Raw genomic sequence first — 24,284 nt, forward strand, 5'->3', positions numbered from 1 at the left:
AAATTGATGAAAAAATATAAATAATTATATATCTAATATTTTTTTTAAATTTATTTATTTTTTTATAAATATTTTTTTATTTATTTTATACTATTTTTTTTCTTTTGGTGTCGCTAAAAATCGAACTTTAATTTTTTGAACACAAACTCTCATATCGTATTATAATACTATTTTTTAAAAAAATTTAAATTAATAGAAAGAGCTAATATAAATAGATATATCTCTAATAGTATATATATAAAAAGTAAAAATTCAATAATTTAAATGAATAGATAAAAACAACAATATATATTGAGATTTGATTCTTTCATTATCTTTAATATTGATATGATTTCTGGTAGTCACTGGTAAGAAAACAAAATGGATGGTATGAATAAATCAAATTATAATAATTAATTAGTACAGGTCCATCATGTTATTAATAAGATCAGTGATGCCTAACTCTCTCTCTCTTGACCTGTCTATATGTTAGGGTTCGAGGGATTTGTGGGAATATGATGCACCAAAATGGAAATCGGTTGTAGTAGAGTAGCCTCATAGATATTGTTTAACATATATATGAGCAACCACAAATTAAAGCCAACTATATATGCAAATATATGACTCATATGAATATATATAAATATTTATTTATTCGTAATTCCATATATACCTCAACTTAAGAGTATATTATTTATATAGCTATTATTTAAACGAGAAAAGTTTAGGCTCGTTTTGATTTGGAGTAAAATTTGTTGGAGAGGAATAAATAATAATAATAATAATAATAATAATAATAATAATAATAATAATAATAATAATAATAATAATAATAATTTGGATGCGATTACATCTTGATTCATAATCTTAGACAATTAATGAATAAATTTCACCACTAAAATCTTTTGCACTAACGATGAATTTTTTCGACGAATTTTATGAGTTAGTAACAGAATTAATGATGATAATATCTAACAATAAAAATGGCGTCACTAATAGTTGGCGGCGAAATTTTATATCCGTCACTAATTTGTGACTAAATTTAGCGCTAGATTTTTTACACGATCCATTGCTAAGCTGAATAAAAAAACCGTGCCAATTTTTTTATTATGATAATGATGAATTTAATTCGTCGATAATTACATTCAATTTTCGTTTTAATTTTGCATCCGTCGCTAATAATTAAAAATCATCACGTTTTCTCCCTGTGTTTTTTACTATAGACTCCACAAAATCCAAATATAAAATTTGATTATACAATAATTTTAACATAATTCCCAATTTGATATTGTTGTCTATAACTTCAATTCATCAAAAATATATATAACCTGTAATTATCTAAAATAAAGTGAAATCTAACATAATCATCATAACGAACCACATTAATTAATATTAAATTAGTCTTATAATCTCGAAACAGTATACTAGCTAAGAGAGAATAATGTATAAAATATCCACAATGCTAGGAAACAAGAATTACCAGCCAAATGTTTTTGGGTGAATCCAAAATTTCTAGGTGAATGGTGTTTATGCTAGGCATTAGGATGTTTCTTTTTTTTGTAAATTGGATGGTTCTGAACCTATTTTTTTATTTATCATGTTTTAGGCATTTGAAGAGGGAAGAAGAATGAAGAGACGGAAGCTAATTGAATCAGTTTTCGTGATTCACATTGCAATGATACTGAACGTATCTCTTCCTAATTTGAATATGGTAAAACATTTAATAACTAATATTTTAAATCATAAAAAAATAAAACTAATTACTATATTTATAATTAATTAAGTTGTTTCATTCTTAACTAATTTAAAGTTGGTTCTATATATTTTTCCATAAAATATATATGAGCCAAATTAACTGAGAACTAATAAAAGTCATCCTCATGATCATAAAAATTGACTAATTAACTAATGAAACTAATAAAAGCCTTGAACACCTATGGTATTTTAGGTCCGGACTAATTTTAGAAGGAAAAAAAATAATTCAATCCAATTACTTACATTCAGATAGTTAAGTAGTACAGTAAATGTAATAAGATGTCTATATACACACAATTTAGAAAAGAGAAATGCTATTTGAGTATTTGTACATCAAAATCAGCCACTAAAATTAATCACCAATGTATATATAAATACATGTGTGATTTAATTTATTTTTATTCTATATTTATATTTTATATATTTTATATTGGTGACTAACTTTAATGACTGATTTTGATTTACACTTAGCATAACCTTTTACAAAAACATTCCCATTAACTTAATTAGACTAGCTGGCTATTATAGTAATCCAGTGCTGCTGGCATTTAATTTGCATCTTGTAGATATTGACACATACATATTATTTTTTCTTCAATATTCTCGCTCACGGATTTTGACTTTTAAAAATCAGAATTTAATTCAAATATGGACACATCTACCATATTAGTTAGTGAATAAAAAAAGCCCACAGCTTACATAACCAATTCAAATTCAGGAAGTCATGTGGTCAACACAAAACAGATAATTTGTTTTTTTTTTTTTTTTTTTTTTTGCTATGTTGTAGTAATTCCAAAATTTTATTTAGGAATAAATACCTTGATTATTTAGGAATGACTGGTAAATATTATTACACCATGCATCATAAAAAATTATATATAGTATAATATGGAGTAAAATATATCTATTTTTTAATTTCTAACATGTTTTTTTTTCTTTCCATTAATTTGTCCAAAGTTAATTATAATAATTTTTTTTTGTGAAAACTCAGGTGCAGTTGACTTTACGTGAAGTTGATATCTGATTCTTCCCATTAATTTGTCCAAAGTTAATTATAATCAATTTTTTTTTTGTGAAAACTCAGGTGCAGTTGACTTCACGTGAAGTTGATATCTGAGAGCCGTTAAATGATTTGACTAAATTTTCATCTAACGATTCTCAGATATCAACTTCACGTGAAATCGACTACACCTAAGTTTTTACTTTTTTTTTTTTTAATCTTGATCCGCATATCGCGGCCCTATCAATTGTCAAAAGACCACAAAATTGCAGCCGAAAATGAATTAAAATAATAAAATAAGTGAATAAATATTGAATGGAAATGGTACTAATTAAAGTACTGCTATAGAGATTGCAAACACGAGTTCACACTTACTTGCATTTCTATATACAATTTTAATAAAACAATGAACATACATATACATATTTAAAAATATTATCAATGATTGGTACAGCTTATTTATACATACATTTGAAGTTGGCCTCTGTGACCAACTCATCATTTGTCACATTTTTTCTGCTATAGTTACGTGTTCAAAAATTGAACTGCTACTATATATTACAATTATGGGGGATTGTATAGGAAAAATTTTAAGTATATCGAGGAACACTGATGTTCCAGTTGTTTTAACAGTTGATTTTAAATAATATATATATTATATATTTTTTATAATTTAGATAAACAATTAAAATACTAGAATACCGGTGTTCTCAATACACTTGAAATTCTTGGATTGTATATATTTTAGGTCAACTATACTACTATATGAAGAACAGAGATGGCAGAGCCAACTGTTCAAAATTTAATACCTAAATGAGAAAGGAACATGTAATAACAAATTATTATTCTTGTTACACGTTGAGTAATGATTTAATTTAACGTCAAAACTTAATTTTAAATTAATTTTTTTAAAAAAAATTTATAAACTATTTAGAAGTTGTGCTTTTAAGAAATATGAGATTTATAATATATTTTAAAAAATAATTGTCTAAAGCGTAAATATTTATAGCATGAATTCTAAGAGATGTGAGATTTATAATACATCCTTAAAAATGATCATTTAAAACTTAGACATTTACACGTAGGTAATCCAACGATAATGGATTGAATAGAGGCTAATACTATGAGAAAGTATTGGGAACTAATATTAATTGTATACAATGTATATAATGAATTAAATAAAAAAATAAAAATAAAATTAGTATTTAAATTCATTCACACTATATCTAGTTATTTCTAATCTCACCGTAATTTTTAATACACGTTTAAAACTCACCGTCATTTTCTCCGGCCATACCGAGGATGCCGCATCCTTCTACCGACACCGTCCTCACCTCCGCCAGTTAGTTTGATGTGCTTTATCCTCCGACGTTCAGCCTAACGTTGTTTTCATGCCTCTCTTCCAAATTGGCTTCGCTTTTTCTCATTCCTTTAAGTTTCTTCTCACCGATGATACCACCATATTTTTCTTCTTATTTGGATCAAAGCATGGTTAGCTTCTTTCATGATTTGAGTCCTATACTTCACAACTGTGCCGTTTTTGTCATGACTAGTCCTTCAAAATTATGTTTCACCACAATAATAATTTTTTCTGTTTATTTATCTTCTTCTTCTATTTTAATGGTTAATTTAAGATGGTCATTTTAATAAGTATGCGGATGATTATTTTATTTTTATGTTGATGATTATTTTGATTGGACTGAGTGAGTTTAATTAACCTAAAAACTAGCTCTAGAATAATAAGAGTTGTCTCATACTTAAAAATTATCTAAAAAGTATATTCTTGACAAATATAAAATTTGTAATAATAAAACTTATTAATAACTTCTTTTCCTCTTTTCGGTTGGACGGTTGTGAGAGCAGTGTGCAACTCCATTTTGTATCTTTTCTATCTTTTATTTACTTTGAGTTAACCATCAACTCAATCACATTAAAATTAAACTAAATGAAGATGAATGTACCAAAAACATAAAAATAAAAAATGTACGTACATGAACGTGCAAGAAAGTTGAACCTCTAATAGTTTTTGTGGTGAGGAATATGTTCTAAAAAGAAACAATTTACGGTTGTGACTTAGCTTTATGGGAAATAAAAAAGCCACACCTTACCTCTGAAAACTTTTTTCTTTCTTGTGTTTTTATGTCGTCATCACCAAATATATATATATATATATATATATATATATATATATATTTCGTTGCATTTAAATATTCTTCATCTTTTACCGGTTCTAACCCTATAAAGATGGTTTTGCCATAATCAATGATTGGAAAGTAAAAGGACTAGTTAGTGCATGCATGTTATCTTCTTTTTATCTGTTCTCTTTTATTCTCAGATCAAAAGACGAAACATGCAACAGTTTTCACCATTACGTAGTGTTCAACAACACCAAAATAAATTATTGTTTTTTTATTATTTTTAATAATGTAAATTTGTTTACGTAAATTTTAACCGACTCTATCTACTCTCTTAATTAAAGAGTAAATTATTATTTATGACATGTTTAATTATTATTAGATGAAATAAATTAGTTTATATTAATATTAACTCTTAATTTTTAGTGTCTGTTCGAACTTTTTATCTTATGTTATAATGGTGTCTGATCATATAATTATTAAACATCATGAATTTTTAAAATTAGAAACGCTAAGTGGCTGCTAGGGTTGACTGGTGCCCTGTTAGGATTTTTGTGCTCCTTTGGAGTGGCTCTTCAAAATTTTTCAACTGTGCAGTGATCAGACTACACAATTGATTATGGAGGCAGGAACGAGAACTGCCAGAGGAGGAAATTCAGGTAGCGATGGAGAGAGCGACAATGAGGTACTAATCGAGGAAGAGGACATCAGGAAAGGAAAAGAAGCATGCGCTAAAAGCCTCATAGGCCGTGTGTTTGCGAACAAAAAGTTCTCTGTGGGAACTACGGAGAACGCCTTCAGATCCATATGGAGTAGACCAGAAGGATTCAGAGTCTCGGATAGAGGAGGTAACAAATTTCAATTTTTCTTTGACAATGACAAGGATTTGATACGGATTGAAAAAGGTTCTCCATGACTCTTTAAAGATTATATCCTTCATGTAAGGAGATGAAACGACTCTGATCGAAGGGAGGAGAGTGAGATGCAAGGCTTACCGGTATGGGCTCAATTTTGGGGCTTGCCAGAATGCTATAAAACTATAGAAGTTGGAAGAAAATTTACTGAGAAAATTGGTGCGGTTATAGAGGTTGGCTTCTACGAAATGAAGGGTGGAGAATCCAGGATACTCAAAGCAAGGGTGGAAATGGATGCATTCAAAAAACTCAAAGATCACGTCTGTGTGATTGGCCCTGAACAACAGGCTGTTGAAATCGGTGTGCGGTATGAAAAGTTTGGGAGATTCTGCACCTATTGCGCACGGATAGGGCACGAGTCAAAGGGGTGTGAATTACTCGCTACGGATTCAGCAATGAACTCAGTGCGGCAAGACAAAATTGGAGATTGGATAAAAGCTGACCAGATGGGTAGGAGGATTGAAATTGAATGCAATGGTTATAACGCGCCTGGTTCTAACTTGAATGACCAAGGGGACAGACCAAAGAAAAAACCTATGCCTAGCTGGTTACTTAATAGCCTCTCAGGTCTCTCTATGAAAGAAACGGTAGGAGCAACTCGGTGATGGAGAATTCGGGAGCGAATTTGGTAGACATAACCTCAGCAAGTACCAAGGAAACACAAGAGGGAGTGCAAGGCCTTATGGCTGTAGAAGAGGTTCAAAATGTCGATCAATCTGATTCACAAAGAAAGGAGCGATTCAAGCTCAAGCAGATGGCACGAAGAAAAATAGAGGTTTCTCACATCAAAGGTGGGGTGAAGAGAAAATTCAATGAGAAAGAAAATATAGAACCGCACAAAAGGATTTGCTTGGAAGAGATCCAAAACACTCGCGAGGAGGTGGAGGGCACCGGCCGTCAAACGGTGCCCCAAGAGCCATGAGAGTTCTAACGTGAAATTGTCGGAGTTTGGGGAGACCCCTGACATTCCATAATCTTAAAGGGATTTGTAGATCCCACTCCCCCAAGGTTGGTTTCATCTATGAAACAAAAAACCAACCTTGTTGTGTGGAGAACAAGTTAAGGGCATGTGGTTTTGGCGGTTGGTTTCTGGGCAATCCTAATGGCACAGCAGGTGGCCTAGCTTTGGCATGGAAAGAAGGCACTGAGGTGATAGTAACGAACTCGAGTGATTTTTTTATTGCTGCAAAAATCAAGGATGTTACTAAACAGGAGGAATGGGGACTAATTGGTGTTCACTTTAGTAGCATAGAACAGATCCGGCATAAGCAATTTGAACAAATCAAACCTGTCCTACAACAATTTCAAGGCAAAACCATCATTCTTGGTGACTTTAATGCTATAAAGAATACCCAAGAAAAGGAAGGTGGATGTTTGACTTCGGAACCTTCGATGACAGCTTTCAACTCTTTTATAGATGACAACAGTTTTCTGGATCTTGGAATGGTTGGAAGACCGTTCACCTGGTCAAATAGAAGGAGAGGACAAGAGCTTATTCAAGAGAGGCTTGACAGGGTACTGGCAACATTGGAGTGGTGTGAGTCTTACCCTACAGCTACAGTTTTCAGACTACAAGAGGATAGCTCCGATCATGCCCCTTTATTGTTGGACTCTAATCCTCCTATGGAAAAAACAAAATGCAGATTTAAGTTCCAGGAGAAATGGTGTTGGAATGCTGAGGTAAGGGGAATAGTTGAGGAGATGTGGAAAGTGGAAGTTGAGGGTTCCCCTATGTTTATTCTTGCCCAAAAATTAAAGAAATGCAGACATTCACTCGTGCGATGGCAACAAACTTCTCAGTCAAATTCCCTGCAACAAATACGGGAGCTCAAGGACCGATTGGAAGAGCTGAGATCCTCTGGAATTCAAGGGGGTGAGCAGGTTCTGGAGATTGAAAAGCAGCTTGAGGTGGCCTACCTAAATGAGGAAAGCTACTGGAAAGATAAGTCAAGAATAAAGTGGCCAAAAACAGGGGACCGCAACACCAAGTTCTTCCACCAATTTGCTCGAGTCAGTTGCCGCAGTAATAAGATATGGAGTTTAGTTGGTGAAAATGGGGTGGTGGCAACTACAAACGAGGGTATTGCGAAAGTAGTAAAGGACTACTTCAAAAGTATCTTCTCTGCCTCTGCTATTCAGGATCTGAGACAGGAATTTGAAGAGTTTGTACCGAAGGTAACCCCAAGTATAAATCGAAAACTTCTGCGGCCAGTCTCTATGGAGGAGGTTAAAAGAGCAGCATTTAGTGTGCATCCTCAGAGCGCCCCAGGAGATGATGGATTTACAGCTAAGTTCTTTCATACATTCTGGAGCATTGTGGGTAGAGATGTTTTCTCGGCTATGAAGAGCTTTTTTTTAGGAGGCAGATTACTAAGAAGCTTCAACCATACCCATATCTGTCTTATTCCTAAGGTCCCCGGTGCCAAAGATATGTCACAGGTGAGACCCATTAGCCTATCTACAGTAGTATACAAGATTATCTCGAAAATCCTTGTCCATAGACTGCAACACTTTATGAATCTCTTAGTTAGTCCGAACCAGAGTGCCTTCCTGAAAGGTAGACTGATTTCGGACAATGTTCTTATTGCACATGAAGTTATGCACTACCTAAAAATAAATAGATTTGGGAATGTATTTGAGATGGCCATAAAACTGGATATGAGCAAAGCGTACGATCGAGTAGAGTGGCCTTTTCTTTGGTTTATGATGGATCGTCTAGGGTTTGATGCAAGATGAATTGGGTGGATTAAAGAGGTTGTTACGATTGTTTCTTACTCTGTTGTTGTGGAAGGACAACCATTTGGCTATTTCAGGCCAAGTAGAGGTATCCGGCAAGGTGACCCTCTCTCCCCATATCTTTTTCTCTTCTGTGCGGAAGGACTCTCCTTCTTGCTACACAAAGCAGAGCAAAACAGGAGTTTACAAGGGATCCAAATCACTAGAAGGTGCCCGTCTGTCAACTACCTCCTCTTTGCAGACGACTCTATCCTCTTTTGTAAAGCGTCTTCTAATTGTTATGATAATATTTTGGATTTACTGGGTGATTATGAAAGCTTTAGTGGACAAACATTCAACCTAAATAAGTCGGCTATATTCTTCAGTAAAAACACTCCACAGAATACCAGAAGCCTATTGGCTGGGAATCTAAATATCCAACATATTGGGACCCAAGATAAGTACCTGGGCCTGCCGTCTGCAATCCAGAGATCAAAAAAGGTAACATTTGGGGCTATTAAAGACAGAGTTCGAAAAAGAGTTGAAGGCTGGAAACGCAAGCTACTCTTAGCTAGAGGGAGACATGTCCTAATTAAGGCGGTGGGAGAAGTTGTTCCTATCTATACACTGTCATGCTTCAAACTGCCTGACTCGTTAATTTAGGAAATTCACGGCATTTTAGCTCGCTTTTGGTGGGGTCAGAAGGGAGAGGAATGGAGGATTAGCTGGGTCAGCTGGGACATGATGACTAGGCCGAAATTGGAGGGAGGCTTGGGATTTAAGAATCTAAAGGCACAAAACCTGGCACTTCTAGGCAAACAATGCTGGAGAATAGCAACACAGCCTAATTCAATATTGGCTAGAATCCTAAAAGGCAAGTATTTTCGATATACAGATATTATGAGAGCGGAGGTAGGGAACTTACCATCCTGGGACTGGCGAAGCATCCTGGAAGGGCGAAAAGTCACCGAGAAAGGCTTAATCTGGCAAATAGGTCCTACTTCTGAGGTGAACATCTTCTCTGATCCATGGATTCCGCCTCAGCAACAATTTACCCCTCCCGTTAGGTTAAACTCCTTTGCCACAAATCAACCAGTCTCACGGGTCAGCCACCTGATGCACGAAAATAATGAGTGGAATCAACAACTCATTTCCTCAATTTTTCCACCAGCCATCACCCAGCAAATTTTAGCAATAAAAATTAGGGAATAGAAGGATAAGCTTACTTGGTTGTTCCATAAATCAGGTAGATATGAAGTCTCGTCTGGTTACAGAATAGCCTTTACGTTCAACCACGAACCAACTGAGTTGCATCCACACCTCCAGCAAAGATAAGGGATTTGGCGTGACCTCTGGAAGACTAAAGCTCCACCAAAGATCCTCCTTTTTCTCTGGCGTGCTCAGCATGAAAGGCTTCCGACTATGGAACTGCTTCACCGAAGGACCCCCTCAAATTTGGCTACCTGCCCGCGGTGCCACGCAGCCACGGAAACTATCATACATTGCCTATTCTCTTGTGAGAAAGCTAAAAAAGTGTGAAACAGGAGCCCTTATCGTGGTATTACTGCTGGTGAAGAAGAAAATATGTTCTTCAAGTGTTGGGAGGCGAAGAAGAAGTACTTAATTCTTAACTCAACTGAAGAGCAAGACCTAGCTTCATTAGGGATTTACTGCTGGTGTATTTGGCGGTCTCGCAATGACCACGTATTCGGACAGGTTGCCAAGACTCTCCAAGAAGTGGATGGCCTCGCGAGAAGGATGATTAGCTAGGTCTCAACAGCTGCCAACGAACTCCAATTCTGAGTGGGTCTTCTTTTATCTTATCTCTCTGTATTGCAATTTTAAGTTAATGCTCTATGTGCCTGAGTGTTAGAGAGGCTATTGCCTCTCTTTTCTTTTGTCTTTACTAAGTCACATTTGGACAGTTATTTCCTTTTTTGCTAAAAGGAATAAAGTAGCTAATTTCTTTAGAAAAAAAAACATCATGAATTTTAATTTTTTATTAGAATATTTATTGCTAAATAATTTGATGATTCTGACAAAGATTATATGAAATATATATAATTTTAAAAATTCAATTGAAAAACACATAATAAAAAGATCTCATATCTAACTTAAAACTTAAAATATTAAATTTATGGTCTCTCATTTTATAATTTTTTTTTTTATTTTTGTGATGTGAGACAATTGTCTCGGCTAAAAAATTTAGATATGAAGGTAAAATGTGTGATATACCTTAGCATTGTAATTTTATGTGTTTTTTAAAACTGTAGGATGTACACAAATCGGACTGTGTTTAATATATAAATAAGACCCTCCGATTTGTGTTTAAAAATTTCTAAAAAATTTAAAGTACACAAATCGAAGAGTCCGATATGTGTACCAAAAAATCGGACGGTCTGATTTTTATACCACTTAAAAATCGATCGGTCCAATTTTAATTTTTGACATCACAACTACATATAACACTCATACACTCCATAACTACATTCTATACCATTCTTCTTTCCATAACTAAATTCAAAAGTAAAATTGTCTCTCACATTTATTACTTAACTTATTAACAAGTTAAGTATGTATTATATATGTCACAGTATTATTTTTTAAAAATTTAAAATAATAAAAAAATCACATAAATAATTATATCTCTTGTTAATACTCTAATATTTAAAATAATAAGTACCTTTTTCTCACATCATGAAATGATATATGATGTCAATGCATGCGTGGCCAAACCCTACCAAATCCTCCAGTTGTAAATTCTTCCCTTTAGTTTAAATTTAGGCCCCAAGAAACAAAATAAAGCTTCTATGATGTCTCTTCTATATAGCAGCTTTTCTGAGTCATAATATAACATGGACGGTGTTATTATCCGATAAGAATCTTTACTTGTATACTAATCACTAATCACTAATCACTTCCTCAAATTACATAAACTACAAATTAAAGGCCAAAGATTCTTCCTATTACACTTAGTCATCTTGGGAACCCCGCTAACCAATTTGATTGGCTGGCAAAGTTGCTCATACACATTATATATTATTGTTGTTACTACCTTTTTATTTTTTATGGATATTTTATTTTTATATACTAATATATATAGATAATATAATATAGTTTCTTGGTTATTATTTTCTTTTTCTTATTATCTAACTGCAAACTTTTTGGGAGGTGATGACTGCATATAGCAATAGCACCAGCATCCCACCAAACAAATTAATCCAAAACAAAATTTCCGTACCAAAAAGTAATGCCTTTTAGTTATGGCTTTAATTAATTAAGTATAAGTATATGCATTAATTATTATTACCTGAATTTCTTACTATTCATGACTCCAATTTAAATCAAATGCCAGCCTAGTATTGTCCTCCATTTTCTCATCATTACACTCTGTTTAATAGCCACTTTAATTTCTTTTAATACTTCACCACTTTAAGCAAGCTTTTTTTTTTTTTTTTAATCCATGAACATACTTTAACCACATTGTATATCTCTACATGCTGTTAGCAAATGCTTTTTACACAGACAAATTTAGTGTGGCTAGATTGATATCTTTTGAGTGAAATCAAGAGATTCACCCTTTTAAATAATGTTTTATTGAAGAGAAATTAAAAACCCAAGTCTTCTTTTTGACAATGTATGTAGTATACCATTTAGCAGCAGTTATAACCGTCGCTAAATAATTTGCCACCATTATTTTTATCATTGGAAATTTGAGCGTCACTAAAGACTTTTAGCAATGTTTTATGACAAAGGTTGAAATGAGCATGGCAAAATAGCTTTGTGGTCTTGCGACAATTTCTTTTATTTTTATGAACTATATATTCATGGTAAGTAAATTATGGTGGAAATTCAGGTGCAGTCAACTTCACATGAAATTGATATTTGAGAGCCGTTAGATGATTTGACTGATTTAACAAATTTTTCATCTAACTGCTCTAAGATATCAACTTCACGTGAAGTCGACTTCACCTGAATTTTCACCGTAAATTATTCGTTAATAGTTTTTATTTTCCTATATATAGTAGGTAAATAACCATTCAAAGTGATATTTTATTTTTGTATATTTAATAAGAATTAGTACGTTGCTCTAGCTAGCTGTCTATGCACACAATCTACTTTTGCAAGCGTTCTAGCTCTCTTTCTAAATCCACATAATTAACTATTTAATGAAGTATAAAATGATAATTACGGAATATCTCTTTTGACATGAATTATATAATATTTTAATTAAGAATTAATTATTAGGCATGGTTGACAAATGACAAGCTAACAAATATTATGAGATGCGAAGAGAGGAGACTTGAATAGCATTAGAAGAGCGATTTTATGTGCGATGAACAAATTTTGGTGGGTGGGGGCATCATCCTAATTAACTCAATTCCTTAATAATCATATCCATTAACAACACTTTAAATTCTATTTTTTTTAGTGCATCAAATGATTGAAAATGATTGGCATGCACTAACTACCACATCAATGAACCATTCAAATTCACTTAGAAAATAAATTGTTGTTTACATTGTGTACCGACATAAGTTACTTAATCAGTTACCTCCAATATAGAACTTCAATATCAGACATATGATCATCAATGTGTTTCTTTTAATCAACTTGGGTTGGTCGAGTTGTTAGCTCACTCGTCCACTTAAGCAAGTGTTAGGAGTTCGAATTCCGTCTTGTGCATATGCAGCAATTCATTAGCCAACGACATACTCTTAAATAGAGTTACGGATTAGTTCTTAGCCTGTCGAGTTAAAAAATACCGTAGACAAAAAAAAATCAATGTGTTTCTTTTTCATCAACTTAATTTTTTGGACAAATAATTTTATAACATAGTATTTATTTTGAAAGTAAGATTAAAATTACTTCTCGTAAACTGTAATAATATTTGAATTTCTATCACCTAAAAATCTAGAATTTAAGGCTTGTTATGTTTCAAAAAAAAAATTATTAGTACAAGACAAATAAAAAAATATATACAAAATTCACTCACACCTACAAACATGATGGAGACTTACAAGGACGTAGGATAGAAAACTTGGGAATGAACCTACAATGATAGTCCATCATATTATTTGATCACGTTAAAAGTATTTATTCTTCTAATAACATATTATTCTAACAATCAACTTGGGTTGGTCGAGTGATCAGCTCACTTGTCCACTTAAACAAGTGTTGGGAATTTAAATCCCGAACATTTAAAAATATTTTATTTTTAGCTTATTTCATCTTATTGGTAGTTGAGAATAATGAGGTTCTTACTATCGTTGGATTTAATTTTGATGACACAATTCTGCTTTCAATTCATTAAAAATACAAAATTAAATATTTTTTTAAGCGTTTAATGTGTTAGTTTAATTTATTAATATCATGGAAACCTTGTAATTTTATATTTTTTTAATAAAAGTTTTTTATTCGTACATAATTTTAACGGGCACTTTTAGCAAAACCTCAAAAAACATATAGAAATTGAACAAGAAAAACGACAAGTGAACCCAACAAGAAAAAGGAAAAACAAGTAGAATAATTGATATAGAGGATCTTTTGTGGGTTAATTTCACATGCATGCAGAAAGGGCCAAAAATAATAATACATGTAGAGATGAAGATAGTAGCTAGTAGATTGTACCAAATATCACAATGTGTAGTGTGGGAAATTAATGGTGGATATATGCTAATGGTGCTTTTCGTAGTACATAGCATTTGTAGAGAGTACTACAAAATACAAATCATGTTCCATGCCGGATTATAAGGGAGTAAGTTTTGTCCTTTCTTTAATTTCTTTTTCTATTATTAATTTAACTTAATTTTTAATTAATAATTACAACTTATTTGAAGGCCTCACATGGGGGTTGGATGCTACTGATGATGATCAAGAGAATAATTCACCAAACCCAAACAAGACACACCATCTTCTTTCTAACTCTTTATCGTCAAATATAAATTAATGCAAATATTAACATATAAAATATATATAGTAATAATCATATGAAAAGCAATTCAATTTCAATTCAATTCATATAAAAAATACTTAGTAAAATAAATAGTGCTTTATATTAAGATTTAATTATTTTATTGATCTCTACAGTTTTATCAAATTTATAATTTTATATGTTCTGATATTTTTTTTTCTTTCGATTGAGTTCTTACATTGCTTTGAGTTTTGTAATTAGGTAATTTCTAGTATAAAAAATGGAGTTAATTGAATATTTTTTTGTATGAAGATATTCACAATTAAAAACTTAATTAGATATTTAATGACGTATTTTTTTAGAAAAATATTCTGTTAATTTTAATATTTTTGACAAAAAAATCTAATTACTAAATTTAAAATAGTGTAGGAATTAATTAAAAAAATAAAATTATAGAAATTTAATTATAAATTTAATAAAATTATATAGATACAGAACAATTAAACCTTATATTAAAAGAGAAAATAAATAACATTTGTAAAGGGCTTTGACCGACAACAAAAAGATTAACTATATATAACATTGAAAAGTGTCACAAAGTATAGTTATTAATTAATAGAATTTTTTGAATTAGCGACAGATTTTTTAATAAATTTTTATAAATTAGTGAAAAATATAACTAAATGACAGAATTAGCAACGAATAACACCAATTTTGAAAAATAATAATACCCAGATACATTAGAGCTATCTAAAAAATAATGAGAGGAGGGAGGGTGTGATTAATTGATAGATATAGGTGTGTTTAAATTCAAATTGATCTAAATTAAACCGTTCATCCAATTCAATCTAAACTGAAAACCGATTAAAACCATACTAATTAATTCGGATTTAATTGGATATTATTTTTTGCAAACCGCTGGATCGGATCGGATTTTGGATCTACTTTTCACAAACCGATCCAATTCAATCCAAACTGCACAATGTGTTATAATATTATTATTTTATTATTATGTTTACAATTATACTTATAACATATTCAATTTGTTGTACATTTTTATATTTTTCATGTATTATTATTATTATTATTTAATAGATGTTTTATGCTCAAAATGTGATTTATTTATTTATTTTAACTAACCTATAATTTTATTTCTATTGTTATGTTATCGTTGGTTTTTTAAGATATTGTTAAGACTTGTTATGTCATTGTTAGTTATTTGAAATTTAATGTTGAGACTTGTTATATATATTTAATTTTTTTAATTTACAAAACCGTAAATCCAATCCAATACAAACTGCTCGAAAATTGGATCGAATCGGATCGGATTTTTTAAAAAAATTATCCAATCCAAACCTCACCGCAAATAAATATAGTGTTCGGATCGGATAAATTTTTGACTCAAAACCGATCTAAACTGCACCGCGAACATCCCTTGATAGATAGATAGATATCACAGCTCCCATACCTGAAAATGAAGATAAATAAAAAAATGAGAGACACACATGAGCTGAAGAAAAGATAAAAAGGTAACCGCAATGGCCAATGACCAATCATATAGGAGAATATGCTCATCATTATTATTCAATTTTTTCATAAAAATGATTGGCAAGCAAATTAGACTTTCTTCAAATCTCGACATCTGTAATAACATGTAGCTGTCTCGCACAAAATAAATTTGCAATATAATTATATATTTATATGAATGTATTTAATTAGTAATATTGCATGTAATGTTTGGAATTATACATAAGTATTTATAACAGCCTTAATAAAATACAAATTCGTGTCATTTTTATCTTTTCAAAAAGTCGAAATATATATAAATATATATGGAGTTTATAAATTTTATCTTTCAGTCTTTATTTTTATATTTGTGTCATATTTTAACTATCCCAAATTTTTTCAACAAAAGATATTTGACTTATTTTTATTATTGTATTATTTTTTAAATAGATTTTACATATTTTTTCATATTTATGCAAGTATGCGCATTTAATTTGGAGCAATGAATCTGGTCCAAAAAGATGGCAAGATAACTTTATAAATCCCATTAAAACATGATAGTGCATTTGCCATAGGTCATAGAGTCATAGATTATGAATATATGGTGTTGCTTTTCTCTTTTTCTTTCTTTCTCTTTTTATTTTTTACTATTTTTATTTTATTTTATTATTCATTTATTTATTTTTGTGGGGAGAGATGGAGCGCAAGACATCATTCTTTATTTTGGACTATGTTTTTTGTTTATGAAGGATGATTATTTAATGGGCCTTTCAATGAGAAGGCCCAAACTAAAAACACTAATAGCATTTTCAAAGAACTGCGCCCAAGGCCTGAATTCGTCGCTCCTTTCTTATTGGGCCTCATTTCAGTAGACTGGGCCTTGCAAAACACAGTTCGGCATGGCCCAAATTATGTTAGGCTTCTCTGGGAAAATTAGCACATATTCAAGTATAATAGCTGAAGCTATAACTATTAGGCAAGCCCTTATTATTATTGATAATTTGGATTTGGAAAAAACATTAATTGAATCAGACAATTTAAAACTAATCCAAACCATAAAATCAAATACTTCCATTGGAGAAACTGAAGTAATATTACAGGATATTAGAGAGCTAATAAAAAGATTATCAAATTGTGGTCTAACTTGGACACCCAGAGAAAAAAACCAGCTTGCTCACACAGTTACTAAAATGGCAGCATCAGATTGCCTTCGTCAGAACTGGAGTATGCAACCACCACTGGAGATGCGGCGTATTATCAACATGGAAGCTCAACGTTGACAACAACTCTTGGAAAAGAAAAATAAATAAATAAGTTAGGAACACAATAATTCAGAAACGGCGGGAGTGAAATTTCAACGGCAGTAACAATTTGAATTGAGATAAGACATGTAATCAAATTGATATAACAAACTTTATTTTGAAGAAGTGTAAAATGCAGGTCGATTACAAGAGAAAAGAGAGCAGGCTCGGTGCAGGGAACGAATTTCAAGGCAAATAGGCTGCGAATTGGAAAACACAGCATCATCAAAATTACAAATTCAGAGGAGATGAAGCGGAAGCTTCCATGTTTGTGCATCCTCAGCGTCGAAACTTCATTCGGAGCGTAGGCAGTAGAGGAGACCCAACTGAAAGTCTCAATCACAATTACATATCAATATAGGTTTTGGAGAGAGCAACAGTGGAGCAACGACTTCAACATACTAATTGCCTAATTAGAAGAGTATACCTGCGGTGGTAAATTAGAGCGTTGAGCAGGGAAAGGATAGGAAGAAGATCTTATACTTTTTTTTTTTTTTGGACTCGGAAAGATCATATACTTCAAAATTGGGCTGGGGTTTGGTTGGGTAAGTTGGGCCTTAATGGCCGATGTCCAAAAAAAAAGAACCCCCTCTTGTGTGCCCAAAAAAAAAGAACCCTCCTCTTGTGTTTTTCCCAACCCAAGAAAAATCCCTAAATAAAAAAACATGATTTGGCATGAGAGAGAAAAAACAGAATGCTTTCTTATTTCAATAAAGGGGTATTGATTAGGGAAATAAAACGTACTTCTTTCTATTCCCAAAAAAAAAAAAAAAAGTTGTACTTCTTTCTTAGTGATAATATTTCATGAAGAATAATGATCAGAACTCCTAACTTATCTTTTAATTATTCTTTTAAATTTTTAAATAAAGAAGGTTTTGAATTTTTTTTACTCTTTTATGTTTTTAAAAAATAACATAAATTTGAATTTTTACCTAAATAAGTATTAGAAGGATAATTAAGAGGATAAATTAGGATTTTCAATCATTCATGTCTATACAATTTTTATTGATAGGCCGGAAAAACGAAATATATGAACGAAAACACTAAGTTATGAATTAAAACAAGGATTTTTTGCTGATGAATGAGACATGAAACATTAATTAAACTTATTTATTATAGAGTTTTTCTAGTTTTTTTAGTTTCTGAATATAAATTTTATACATTTAACAATAAGGGTATTTAAGTAAGGGCCATGTAATAAAATTGTGAAAGAATGAGAAAAAAAAATATTTTTATTGTATTTGATATAAAAAACAATGTATACTAAATTGATTATAAATTTTAAAATAATTAAAATAACTATTAAATAATTCTGTTAGAAAAAAATATGCATAACAAACTTAAAAAAAAAAGATAAGTATAACAAATTTTATTTATAGAAAAAAAAAAAGATGACATAGGAAGAATGGTTTAATATCATGGATCAAAAAGCAAGTTATACATTTTCTCAAAACTTTGTGGTAATAATATTATTTTATTTTCACCTTTAGATACATGAGTCATGACTTTAAATTAATAATTGCGAAATGTGTAAAATTTCAAGAAAAATAATTATTGTGTTATTGTAATTCTTAATAATTTGTTCTCTTATAAATTGTTAGAAACAAGAGACTAAATTAGAAAAAAAATTTGTGTATTATTGAATGTATCCAAGTTATCTAAAAAGATACAATATAAAAGGGTATTTATATGTACTAAGAGAATTGTAATAATAAAAACGTAATATTCTATAATAAATATTTAAATATACTAAATAATTATAATTAATTCTAATTTATCCTAATTATATTCTAACATAAATATTTATTATTTAGTATTTACAAATATTTTTCTCTGAAAAAGGAGTGTAAGGAGTAATATAATTAGGAGGATCATCTCCTTAAGTTATCTCTCAAGAGTCAAGAGATATAGGAAATTATTTTGCTCTTATTAATATTTTGGGAAAATAATTAATGCAACGACGAATTTTTTCATACAAGTCTTAATTAATTTGCGTATTCATGGGCTTCATATGCATACAAACATTATTTACACAACATACAATACATACACTTTTTTTCAGTTACCTTTTTTGACTTTGTCTTTAGTCTCATTAAAAAAAGTTTTCTTAAATAATTCACAATTTTTTTTTCCCTTACACCGAAAGGAGAAAAGCGATGTAAATGGTTTGAAATTGTAATAATCTAATAATATAAGAATTGAAATCAAACAATCATAATAAGATAGTGATTGAGTTGAACCAATGGGGTTGGTGTTAAGTGTGTGTAGCTAGCTTGCATGCATGCTTAATTTTTCAACTTTTTTCATAAAAGTTGAAGCAAGTGATTATGACTAATATCTTTTTTCAATTATCGCATTCACATATTATTTAAATAATTGATTAATCACACTAATTAATAACTATAGGGGCAATGCATTTGCATGCCTTGCCTACTCCTGTGTTAACCCCTAACAACCCACATCATCATCATCAATTTCATATTATCATAATAGAGATATTAGTGTTCATTATTTTAAAGATCACAATTATTATCATTAATTTGCATCACATTATTAATGTACAAATGTTTAAGTTTACACAAACATTTAATAATATTGTATTATATTAATGCATGTCAACAAAGTAGTTGATTCACCATTATTAGAGATATAATTATTTATATTACCTTTATCTTTTAGTTTAAATTTTTTGAGATGAGTGATTTCATGACATGGTATTAGAATTTTATATTTAAAATGTCTAGAGTTCGAATTTTAGTAAATTCCAAAAATAAAAAAAAACTAACATAAGTCAAATAAAAAAAATATCTATGTAAAAATAAAAACAAACTCAAAAAGAGACACTTGTTTAAGGTGAAAATTTAAGTGCAGTCAGCTTCACATGAAGTTGATAACTGAGAGCCGTTAGATAAAAATTTAGTCAAATCAATCAAATCATCTCACGACTCTTAGTTATCAACTTCACGTGAAGTCGACCGTACCTGAGTTTCCACCTTGTCTAAAAGAGTGTTAAACACATGTTATCTTCTCCTAATTGTAAAAAAAAAAAAAAAAGAGCACAATTAACCTTTAAATTTCACCCAATGTAACCTTTCATAATTGATATAAACTAATCCCTTTCCCCATCATAATATATAATTTTTGTAAAGTTTCCTAGTTGCATGTAACAAAGAAATATATAGTTTTCTTTGAAATTTTTCTCCCTTCATTTTTGGAAAAAGTAAAATGAAAGAATTATGATGAGAAATTAAGAAAAGGAATGTAGTGAGGGTAAGGAATGAATGGAGGAGTGAGAAAAGAGAAAAAAAAGAGTGGGCAAAGGTTTCCCTTTTTGCTTTTCTTTTCAGTGGAAAGCCCTCTAAAAGGGGCAATTGAGTCCAAACAAGGCCCACTCTTATTCAGAGAAAGAGACCAAAGAGAAACAAAATGAGACCCACAAATAAAGAGGGATAGAGACATCACTACTCATGGATTTTGGATTATATTCATTGCTTCCTACTATATTATTCTGTGAATTTCAATGAAAATATATCACATACACTATCAATATTCACTTTTTAATTTTATTATGGAGGTTAGAATGGGTAGGGCTCCATTATGGAAATTAGGTGTGCTTTACCTGCATGTGGTGTCAGCAGGTAAGAAATCAGACGGTGCGAGTGGGGCGAGGCTTATCGGACAGTTCGACTTGTTAATTACAACACGGACCATGTGAGTTGTTGAGGGAAAATAAAAAAAATTTTCATTCATGCAGAATTCGGAGGGTTGATAAGTTTCATGTAAATTTCAGATATTCCCTCCATGCAAAACGGACCCTCCGATTTGCTTACAAAAAATTTTCAACAATGAAATCGGAAGGTCCGATTTCTTAACACCAAATCTGAGCAAAAGCTGTCCCACAAATTGGTCTACCACCTCTAACATCTATAACTATGCACAACACATTCACAGCATCCATAACAAAAAAAATCAGCCATCAATATTTGAATTATTCAAATAGTTTCACACTTATTTAAAGTAGTAAAATTTGATGAGTGGTAAAGATATACAATGATCCTTGATATGTAATTATAAGTTAAATTTTTTTTTTTTTGCATATATTTTATCTTGTAAATATACAATGAAGATGTTCAGAAACTAAAATCATAAAGACAGTAAGTTGTTTTAGTTTATATCTCTATTTTTTTTTTTAGATTTTGAATAAACAAAAACTTGAATATATAAATTTTATCATAAGATAGTAATATTTATTTATTTATATATTTTTTCTTCTATTAATAAATAATTGTGTATTCTTTATTTGAATACTAAGATATGAATTTCTGATAAAAAGAATTGTGACAAGGGCAAAAGTAGAAAGTTACTCTGTATGTAACATTGATAAAATAATGGAGGTGTGATAATAAGATAGTAGTTATGATTATTATAGGAGTTTAGATTAGATTAATATTATGAGGTTGGAATGTGTAAGAGGAATTAGGGTATATAGTAGAAGACAAAATGAAGATAGGTGTGATGAAAAGGTTGAGAAAGGGATTGTCCCCTTTTATCCCAACACAAATCACTGCTCTTCTTACATTACATTACATACTCACTCATTCATGCTCTTTCCTTCACACCACGCTTCTCTTCTTCCCTTCTTAGGTTCCATCACTCTCACTTTTTCTTTGGACTTTGTGCCCTCTCACAAGTGGACCCCACACTCTTGCCATTTCCCAACACTGCTACTATTACTTCTATTATGTATGTTCTCACCATATACACCACCATTGTTCTTCTTCTTCTATACTTGTATTAACCCTACATTCCATATCTCTTTCTCATTCTTATGTTTCTGACCAACATGTACTTCACATTAATTATTATTGCATCCAAATTCATACCATGCTCTCTCTCTTCCCAAAATGGACTCATTATTTATATATACTAAGGTGAATACAGGTCAGATTGATTTAGATTTAAGGTAAAATTAGAATCGAACTAATTGAATTATAATTGGTTTGATTTGATTTGAATTTATATTTTTTTGTGTATATACCCAAACCAAATCAAACTGATTAAAAACAGATTGTTTCGGTTTGAGTAATTAGGTATCCGATAAAACAGAAATTCATAAAAAAAAACGAACTTTTTATCTTAAAAGTTCTGTAAGTATAATAAACATGTAAAATCAATAGAAATAATCCAAATATATTAAACACTAAATATATTAAAAATTAAACACATTAAAATCTAAACATATTAAACACTAAAGACATTAAAATCCAAATATATTAAACATCAAACACATTAAATTTTTTATATTTTAAAAGGCATACATATATTTTAATTTTTTTATTTAATTAATACATGGTCGGGTCTACGAATTGGTTCGGGTTCCACATCCCTAAAACTGTTATCCGAACCAATTACTAGAGAGAGTCATTAGTTTGGTTCGGGTCGAACCTGATTATCTGTTGGTTCTTCTAAAACCAATTTTATTTGTTCGATTCGGGTTCGGACGGGTAATCGAATATCCGCTACCCGTGCTCATCTCTGATATATACCACTAGTATTTCCATTTTTTATTAAATTTTGTTAAAAATAATTTAATATATTGGATTAAACTATTTAATGTGTATTATGCATCAAGATTTTATTTGAACATATTTTTATTATCTGAGTATTCAATATGTAATATAATTTATTTTATTTTAAACTAATAATAACTTTAACTACTTATTATGTTATATTTTCAATCCACTAGAAGAGGTAAACGAACATGATCATTCATATAGTGCTATATAGCTTGACAAAAAACAAATTACAAAGACAGCAAAACATTTATATCTCTAATATTTTAAATGCATTATTATCTAACTTTTTTATCTCTATCTTTATTTATATTTAGTATAATTACTCGGAATTATTCAGTCTTAATGGAATGTATATACTCCTTATTAAGTCATATAGAATCATGAACAATATAAGCAAATTTTGCTAGGCTATGAGCCATTATCTTATTTAATTTCCTTCTAGTGTTGTATGGTAGAGGTTGCATAAATATGCAAGTAAATATCTAACTAGTTAAGCATTTGACTCGGTGGAAATAAATTAAAGTCGCATGATGGAGGTTTCCTTTAATCACATTAATAAGTTCCAAGCAATAATTTGATTCAAATTTCAATATACTCAGCCACTCTTGTCTCAATTATTCAAACCACTCTTCAATTTGTGCAAATAATATAGACAACTATATATTTTTTGAATTAAATGAAGTGAAATAATATGTATGATATGTATTTGAAAATAATGGCAATTTACATAAATAAAATGAACGAAAGGAAGTGTTACGCAAATACGATATTCTGAAAAACCAGACGCAAATGCAATAAATCTAATTATATGTAATCTGTGACACCCTAATACGGAACCTGAATACACGTAATCCGCTACATCCTATAAACATGAACATGAACGCAAAAGCGACAAATTTTAGCTTCACGTGAACGTGTGTTCAGAAGTGAAAGAATCACTTCTCTTTTCCCCAACGCCTTTGCCAAACACACACATAGACATTTTCCAAGCAGCCACGTTGTGAAGAAATCGCTGTAGGGTATCGCAGTTTATATAATAAGCCAACTCCTTTATAATCTGCTACAGGGTTTCGCAGAATACGCTTTGGCCCATCTGTTTATAAACCACTACAGGGTGTAGCGATTTATGTGTTTCAGCTTCTCAACTAATCCGCGACAGGGTGTAGCGAATTACATGTATTCAGGTTCCGCGTTAGGGTGTCACGGATTACATATAATTGGGTTTGTTGCATTTTCATCTGATTTTTTAAAATGTTGTATTTGCGTAATACTTTCTCTTATTCATTTTATTTATGTAAATTGCCCTGATAATAAATTGTGGTAGCTTAGTGTAGGATAGCATTAAATTTTTTAGGGTTTATAAAATTTTCTTATGAAAACTTGATAAAAAATTTCTATTAAGTAAATGCAAATATAAATACATTTGAAATTTATGCAAGAATAAACTTTGCTATGCATGAACATAGTAGTTACAGTTGAAAGTCTTCAA

At 30.8% G+C, this 24,284-nt stretch overlaps 1 protein-coding gene across 1 annotated transcript; it reads left to right on the plus strand.

Moving 5' to 3' along the window:
- The first annotated feature begins 6,387 nt into the window (after positions 1-6,387).
- On the plus strand, positions 6,388-10,268 carry LOC148554391 (uncharacterized). Its single transcript, XM_088489727.1, has 4 exons — positions 6,388-6,687; positions 6,792-8,222; positions 9,162-9,565; positions 10,043-10,268. The coding sequence occupies exons 1-4, from the start codon at positions 6,388-6,390 to the stop codon at positions 10,266-10,268; spliced, it is 2,361 nt and encodes a 786-aa protein (XP_088345853.1).
- The last annotated feature ends 14,016 nt before the right edge of the window (positions 10,269-24,284 follow it).

Source organism: Arachis ipaensis, chromosome B6 (genome assembly GCF_059453495.1).
Source record: "Arachis ipaensis isolate K30076 ecotype BB chromosome B6, ASM5945349v1, whole genome shotgun sequence".
NCBI lineage: Eukaryota > Viridiplantae > Streptophyta > Magnoliopsida > Fabales > Fabaceae > Arachis > Arachis ipaensis.